At 36.8% G+C, this 8,797-nt stretch overlaps 1 protein-coding gene across 1 annotated transcript; it reads right to left on the minus strand.

The window, feature by feature from the left end:
• Positions 1-4,450: 4,450 nt before the first annotated feature.
• Positions 4,451-8,485, minus strand: LOC133812849 (probable beta-1,4-xylosyltransferase IRX14H). The gene is made up of 3 exons (XM_062246670.1): positions 7,564-8,485; positions 6,775-7,341; positions 4,451-5,121 (listed from the first exon to the last, which is right to left on the minus strand). Exons 1-3 carry the CDS (start codon positions 8,319-8,321, stop codon positions 4,875-4,877), a joined length of 1,572 nt encoding a protein of 523 aa, XP_062102654.1. The 5' UTR covers positions 8,322-8,485; the 3' UTR covers positions 4,451-4,874.
• Positions 8,486-8,797: the final 312 nt, after the last annotated feature.

The raw sequence follows: 8,797 nt of genomic DNA on the forward strand, positions 1-8,797 counted from the left end.
AATGTCGCAAATACCCTTAGATAACATTAGGGTTCCTTCTCTTCCCTTTAGTTTCTCGTTGTAATGGTAAGCTTATCTAATTGTTGACCGCATTTTTGGCCAACGACGTGAGAACGTCAAAAATGACAAAAACCTTCAAGAGAAATAAACGACATAAACGATTTTGAAAAGAAAGTAAATAACACACGTAATTTTTATTGTGGTTCAGCTCCAATATGTTGGTAATAGTCTAATCCACTTAGAGTTGTGATTATAGATCTACACTCAATATCAGATGAACCTGAGTCAACTGAGTTTCTTCAGTGTAGATTACAAGAATACAAGAATTCTCTCAAATACAAGTACTCTCTCTCTAGAAAATTCAGATCAAATGTTCAAAAGACCAAAAGTCCCCTTTATGATGTCATATGCCTTGTATTTATAGGCTTAGGATCGTACAGATGATATCCCCATAATCGGGATATTTTATTATTCTCATGATATTTAAATTACAACAATATTCAAAATGTAACAGTACACTTAAATTTGTGGGATAAATGAGAGATTCCCGCGTATGCCAAGACCGATTCTTGTTGAAGCCGTTTCTGGGAATCTTGATCCATATCACCTTCAGTCTGGTCGGCCACACCTTTACTGGGCAGTCATGCACTTGACTGGGCAGTCGTGCACTTGACTGGGCAGTCATGCACTTAACTGGGTAGACATGCACTTAACTGGTCGGAAAAGGCCATGCCTGGTCGGACAAGGTCATGCCTGGGTAGACAAGGTCATTCCTGGGCAGACAAACACGTGATTGGTCGGACAAGGTCATGCCTGGTCGGTCATGACATTTCTTAAGCCAGTCAAAATTCTTCAATGGCCTACTGGGCTACTCCTAAGCCAGATCACTTTATCACAATTCTGAGGAGCCAATATATTTATTGACTATTAATGTGTCTTTTACTGACCATGTACTGCCACTTGTCACCTCTATTGCCACGTCATCGATCTCTAATTTTTGGGGATAACACTAACATTTCGAAAAAAAGAGAAGTGCAGTTTGAGAACATAGTATATTTTTCATAAACATTTGTAGAAAAAAAAACAAAATTTAAAATCATACATAATTTTAGTGATTTGTTTGATTTTTTGTGATGTTTGAATGAGATCCAAAGAAAATTTGATCTAGGTCTTATCTCTATTGAAAACTTTGCTTTAGGATGTGAGTTGGATTTGAGAATGGAACAAGGTCCGAACTATGTATGAAAATAGTTGGAACCATGTTTTAAAATAGTTGATGTCCGAACCCATGACCGAATATGTATGCCCGAACCCATGTCTAAACTCACGTTCGAACCCAAGCCTGAACTTACGTTCGAACCCATGTCCAAACATATACGAACCATTGTGTGAAACCTAATTTTTTTTTAATATTTGTGTTAACTCCTTTTTTCTTGCAGATGCCACGCCTTGTGATTCCAGTTGAGAGGCTCTTTCCTGCAAGGGTTAAGTATAGAGGGGGCACTATCTCGATAATAATAAGCAGTTTGAGAAGTTTGACTTGTTGGAACGAGCAAAAGAGTCACCATTCAAGCAATTTTTCTTAGCTCCGCCTTTACAATTTTCTGGAGTTATTATTCACCAATTACTACTAATGAGAGTTGTTGGAATAGTAAAGAAATAATACTCTTTGACTTTTAATATTCCACTGCCATCAGTGACCTCGTCTACATCAAGATGATCATTCTCGTTTGTTTCCACTTGAAAAATTGTATACAACTCGAGCGTTTCTGTAGCTAATTGAACATAACTTCTCCTCTTTATAATGGATACACATAGGGGTGTGTGATGACTGCTAGATGTTGATATCTCATCAAGAAAGAATGCAACATCACCGTCATTACAAATCAAAGATGGAGGGACACCTTTACTTCCAAACTGATAAATCGCCTTTAACTCAAGATCACTACCAGATTTCTCAACTCCAATTAAAGTATACAAACGATCAACAAGACGGTTGTAAGTGATAGTCTTTGGCACCTTCATCCATTTACTTTGTTTCGCACTAAATGATCGACCTCCATTGACAAGTTGTTCCCACTATCCATCATATAACACAACAATATTTATTTGTGATTGGTCTATAAAACATATGAGAAATTGTGATTAGATAAAACTGCCAAAAAAAATTATATAAGATCTGAATCAGGTTTGAAGTTGGTCCGAACTATGTCCGAACTTGGTCAGAATAAGGTCCGAACTATGTTCAAACCAAATCCAAACCATGTCCAAACCTGGCTCGAACAAGGTCTGAACCAAAAAAACCTAAAATAGAGAAATCGCAAAAGATATGACATCTCAACATAAAATTTATTTTTTGGTTATATTTTCATCCTAGAATAGTTCGAAAAACAACTAGAAACTATTATATAACAAATTCATAACCTATAAACACCAATAACACTTACCCATCATCAAAAACACTTTCTTCCTTCAATTTTGGTAACTTTTTTAATGAAAAAATTAGTGAAAAGCTTAGATTTTAGTAGAGATACAACAAAACTTCAAAATAGATGAAGATGAGGCACTGTAAAGCAGATGAAGAGAAATAAAGAACATGACCATCCATGAGAGTAGGCCTGCAAATTGTAAGAGATGACAGACGAATAAAAAAAGGGAAAAGAAAGAGGGTGCACTAAGAGAGTGTTAGAGAATATATTATATTGAACTCAATGGAAATGGTAAAACCAAAATACAACTCTAAGCAAAATAATACAAAAGACAATATAATAGAAAGAAAAAAAGTGTTAGAACTCTATTGCTAAAAATACAAGTAAATAGAATGATGTGAAAGAAGAAGATTACAAACTCAAAACAATGATAATACAAGTAAATACGAACAAGAAGAACAAAAGAATGAAAAGAACAATGAAAAACACAAACTCTCACACAACCAAAGTGTAGAGTAGTGGGAATCACCAACTTGAACAATGTTCAAAAACTTTGTCCAAAAGCTTATTTCCCCCTATTCTCTAAACACTAAGGGGTCTTACAAGTGAGCATTAGACTCCTATTTATAGAGTTTGAGATACCCTTTGAATTTCAAATTCCACCAACCCTCATAGTTGTTACCAATGTTTAATTGGATGTTTATGAAATTAAAATGGAGATTTGGGAGTTACTTGGGATGTTAGAACGATTCAAATTGGAAAAAACTTAAAAAATAAATTGGTTGTCAGCCTCACTGGCCGCGGCCAGGACTATCAGTGGCCGCGGCTACTGGCCTCTGTCCTCCAGGGCGCGGCCAGGGAATGTCAGTGGCCGCGGCCACAGGCCATTTTCAGCACAAAATGTCATTTTTCCAAAACGTCCCAAATCATTTCCCCATGATTTTGTAACCTCCAAACACCTAATGAGAGTTAAAAACATGTCTTTAACATTCATATTTCATAATGGCTTTGTGAAATCCAATATCAAATGTGTAACATACAATCTATACATTATTGAGTAATATTTGAGAATTACACATTTGTAACTGATTTTGTAACTCTAACATATGTCACATTTTGGCACACATGTGTCCAATTTTGTGACTCTTAATAATATATTACAAAGTGTGACAAATCACTTTTTGTCACATTATTTAATCTAATATTATATTATATGAAATAAAACAACAAACATAATTTTGACTTTTCAACTGTGGATGAAGTTATATTGGTAAAATACTTTGGGGAGTGTATGTTCTTAATTTAGGAGTAAACAACGGTTAATATGGGGACTTTCCCAAAGATAACCCAATTTGGCGTGCACATATATCCATGTATATTTTAAAAAATTATTTTTCAATACATATTTTTATTATTTAAATTGAAGTATGAGGTAAAAATATATATATATATCTATATTAATTTTAATCGAATAAAAAAAAGGCTCAAACTCCAAGTTTCGGTTGGAACTCGACTTTAAAGTAGTCCAAATTCCGAAGCAAGATCTCTGCTCCCACTTGTTTGGGAAAGCCAAACCACAAACAATATCCACACTTGTAAATCACGGCCGCCCAAAGGTTCACGGTCCATACCAATTCCATACCATTCAATTATTTCAATTCAAATTCAAACCCAATTACCTCTTTTTTTAAACCCTTTCTATCCAAAATGACGTAACAAAAACCCGTAACAAAAACCTGTTACTAACTCACTTATTTCTTTAATGATAATAAAAAGAACAACTTCCAAAGCTAAATGGTTCGAAATTAGGGGGAAAAGGGTCTTCTTCAAAAACATGGCACATGCACGCAGCCACCGTCTCATGTCATGGGCAAGTTGCACAGAAGTTTTGGCTCTTTTGGCTGCGCAAAATGACCCACTTACTGAGTGAGTGAGTGATCTCATTCCTTGATTGGGTCCAGTCTATAGAACATGGGCTATGACAACGACAATGACAGTGTTATCTTAGAATTATTATCAAATCCAATGAATGATGGGGAGCTTTTATTATTACATTTCGTTTAAGAGAAAGGAACACAAACTCTAAAAAAATTCCTATCTTAGAAGATTTGTTTTTTCCTTGTGTATAGATTTCGAATACAAATTCCTACAAGGCATCAGAACGTAGCAATAACAAGACTTTGTTCATTCATTCACAATGCCTCTCTTCTTCATCATCATGAGGCCATAAAATCAATCAACCAACGAAAAAAATATATATATAAAAGAAAGAAAGGAGAACAAAAAATGTGAAACTTTGGTGAAAATGGATTGACTTGGCCATTTATGATAAGGGGTACTCTTCTGATCACATAAACCAGGTCTTGGACTTCTCTGCTTTAATGTCGAAGATATTGACGTCTCAAATTCACAAACTTGGGGGGCGTGTGACGATGGTAGATTTGATCAGTTTTGTTCATTATTATGTCTTGAAAATACTTGTGTAGAGTCTACTACTGTTCTTGGGTCGTGCTTTCTCTTACTACGTCGTTTTGTTCTGGGCGATCGAGTCTTCGTCGAGGATGAGTGCTTCGCTGCGTGTTCTTGGTTCCCCATATCAAGATTTTCAGTAGAAGGAAGCTCGGGAGGAGCGTCAGGCCATGGTGTTCGTTTGGATGGTACAGTCACTTCCAAAGCAGGGTCAATTATCCATCTGTGATAATAATATTATTGCAATGTTATCATCATGAATAGTTGTTAACAAAAAAACTAAACATAGTTGAACATGTTGAAGCTCATCTAATGAGTTTTTGTACGTAATTAACTCAAAGAAAGCAAATGGTTAAGACACCATCCACCCTCGTCTACTCTAACCACCAAAACTTATAGTTAAAAGGGGCTTCTCGATTAGTTTCTCAATTCTTCTCTTTTATCTGCTCTTGTCTATCTGATTATCTATTTTCTCTTTTTAAAGAAACTTAATTGTTATTTGTTAATTTTTCATTTTTGAAGCGAGGCACTACTGATTCTAAATATTAATATGGAATAGTAGAGACCATTATTCATTCTAGTATGTTGCCAAAACGCCCTATACATATATAAGCACATGAAATATATGTATATTTAAGTATAATATAAAATTTTGGTGTCACAATTAGATTGGTTTGACATAGTATGAGATAAACTATGAGGTGTCACAATTAGATTTGTTTGAGATAGTATGGGACAAACTAATTTGACAGGGATCTTGATAACTAAGGTGACAAAACCTCCAAAGTAGTGTAATTGGTTCCAACAGGAATCACTACTGACTAACTTGTGTATATCACGTGATTTCACGTGCTCTATCAAATATAAAATTTTCAGAATCAGTATAGAATTGACCACTGACCACCTTTATAGCTCGTTGTTTTTCTTCTTCGACCTTACTTGTAATTTAGTTGTATTTAGTTTATGATAAGGACACTTAACCTGTAATGTTAATGGAGTGAGTGGTAGTTTCATTCTGAAATGGGTAGTTCTAACATGAATCACTTAATTCCCCAAACAAAAAACAAAATAAATTTATCATGCTCTCTTGCAAGTTTTCAACTTTAAACGCTATTTTACAATACTTCACATGTGATAAAATTCTGTCAACTATGCCAATATGCCTAAAACCCTGTACATAAGCACACCAGTTAACTAACTCAATCAGATGAAAACTAGATAACTGATCATATGTTATGATGACCAAGTATTAGTCCTTAGAAGATAGTGTTCCTATTGACATATTGAAACCGGGAACACCATGGCAGGACTAGTTTACTCCCAGAACTACCATGCTGGATTAGCTAACACAGCCATAAATAGAATTTGCTCCAGAAAAAGTTGACCCAAATGATTGAAAATGTACTAGCCCATGAATGATTCAAAGTCCAAACAACATGGTAAGCCTCCTCTACTTCTAAAACCACTAATGTACCAATACTTAGACTTCTCTAAAAAAAATACCATTAATTCTTAACTCATAATTAGTTTCCCTTGAGATCAGTTCATTACGATACTTTTGGTGGCAGATATAACCAATAAGTTCCCATTTGCAACAATGGTAAACATCTTTCACTTTATAGACATCTATTTTTAGAAGTCACTTTAAAAATACAGATTTAATGCAGAAATATTTTGCCACCTATATGTAATAGAAAAAGCATTTGCTTACTTTATCACTAGCAATCTCAGCACATGAAAAATAAATGCCAATAACCATCTCTAATAACCACTTGCTTCGTTGTTGCTAAGTATAATGCCAATAATAAACTAACTAGATGCAGTAAATTACCAGAACAAAATTTGCTAGAAGGATGTTTATAGATAGAAGATGTACCTGGAAGGAAATTTGCTATCAAACCGAGCTTCAACACGAAGCCACCATAGCAAAACCTGGCGTCCACAGCTTCCAAGCGGCTCCACCATGGAAGGTTCCTTCAACAAGAATAAGGGACTCTCTAAATCCTCACCAACTCCATCTAATGTATCTAGATCCCTAACCCATTCTGGCTTATCTTCAGCGTCCTTCCAAAGCATCTTGGAATTCAACACAAATCCAGCCCACTCAAGCTTCCTGGGAAGCACCGTTGCCTTGTCGTCAATGTAAATTGCTTTCTTTCCCGCATATGGCAACGAATTAAAGGTATGCCAACCAATTAACTTATTGGAAGAGTTACAAGCAGGACCCTGAACAGGCATTGGCAAGTTTTGCTCATCTTCCTTTTTCTGCTTTGTAGATTCCAATGATTCTTCTGACTCCGTATCACCTGAATGAGCAAGTATTCCAACTGAAACAGCACCAAACCATTTCACGTTCTGGATCTCATCAAAGAGTTCCATACTATGCATATTACTGTCATCCGCAAACATCACAATCCCATCTAGCTTCTGGTCTCTTATAGTTCTGTTTCATCATACAACACGAATGGATCAATTATAATTTACACACTACTTAGTAACCTAAATGTTAAAGAGTTCATCTTGGTTACTTCAATTGGTAAATTTCTCAGATTTTCTAGATCAAGTATCATAAATGTAGCTCAATTTTGGAAACAAAACTAACATAAAGGAAAGAAAGAAACGCTAAAATCAACAACTGAGCTGAGCAAAAGTACCATGAACTCACCTCAATGCACGAAGCCTCATCCGAGCCTCCAATCGATGACGACCCTCCCAAGAATTCGGCATCTGCTGCTCGAATCCAACGTGAATGGTCCGGAGCCCCGACTTGGCGAGGATCGAAGCGGTCTCATTGCTAGCTCCACCAGCCTCCACCACGATCCAAACGACTTCGTACGGCACCAGCATCAGCGAGTGCATCAGACCGGTCATGTGAAGGGCCTGGAACGTCCTCACATAAGTGGGAGTCACCACAATGACGGTTCTAGGGTTCTTGACTCCAAATTGACGCCTCTGCTCCCTCTGAACCGTGTCAATAATCTGGTGCGCCTTCATGACCTCAGTCGGATTCGGATGCGGCCAAGGTCTGATTCGGATCCCGTGGCGGCCAACCACCACACGGCTAGTAGAACCACCAGTGAGGACAGTCCTATTCATCGGGAATTCATCACCGGAAGGATTCGAACGACGGAGCAAGTCAAAGGGACCACCACCACCACCACCGAGCTCAGAAGCAGACCGAAACGGCACAGGATAAAGATTATTAGTAGAGGAAGGAGTAGAAAAGAGAAAGAAGAAAACCAAACGAGAAAAACGAAATCCAAGGACGAGACTGATGAGGCAACAAAGTCCATGGAGCACAAGCCAAAAGATCGCCGCCGGCGACCTAATCGAACCGTCCGCAGACGAATCCAACGGTGCCGATCCTCTCAAATTGCTGTTCCTTCGATTCATGTAGCTCTGCTGCAACGCCGAGAGCTTCATTCCTCTTCTTCTTCTTCTTCTCTCTCTCTCTAAACCTACCAGAGAGAGAAAATGTAAATTAGGAATTGGAGAGAGGAATGTGTGGTATTTGTTGAGTGTTGCTTCGAAATTGAATAATGGTTTCTCGAACCAAATTTCTGGTATGCGACTGTGAGAGGAAAGGGTTTGAAGATGGTGATGATGATGATGATGGTGATGGTGATGGCGATGGCTTAATCAGAGATTACTTTAAGTTTAAGATTTAATTAACATCAACTAATCCATAATTAGTGTTGTTTTAAGTGTTAATGTAAGAGAGAGAACATTGGCCCATTATATTAGGGACCTAGTTTTGGGCTTTTTAGTCATAAAGAGAAAAAATCTCAATTATTTTTATATTTATTTATTTTTAATTATTTGATAATTAAAAGGTTAAAAAATAAAAAATGGTCAACCAGTGGTTGATGGAGTGAGACCTATGGTGTGCGTGTGACAGA

Source organism: Humulus lupulus, chromosome 1 (genome assembly GCF_963169125.1).
Source record: "Humulus lupulus chromosome 1, drHumLupu1.1, whole genome shotgun sequence".
NCBI classification, from domain to species: Eukaryota; Viridiplantae; Streptophyta; class Magnoliopsida; order Rosales; family Cannabaceae; genus Humulus; species Humulus lupulus.

Coding starts and splice junctions, on each gene's coding strand:
- LOC133812849 (XM_062246670.1), bottom strand. CDS start 8,321: ATGAAGCTCTCGGCGTTGCAGCAGAGCTACATGAATCGAAGGAACAGC. Junction 7,342..7,563: donor ATGAGGCTTCGTGCATTGAG/GTGAGTTCATGG, acceptor ATGATGAAACAG/AACTATAAGAGACCAGAAGC. Junction 5,122..6,774: donor GATAGCAAATTTCCTTCCAG/GTACATCTTCTA, acceptor TTATTATCACAG/ATGGATAATTGACCCTGCTT.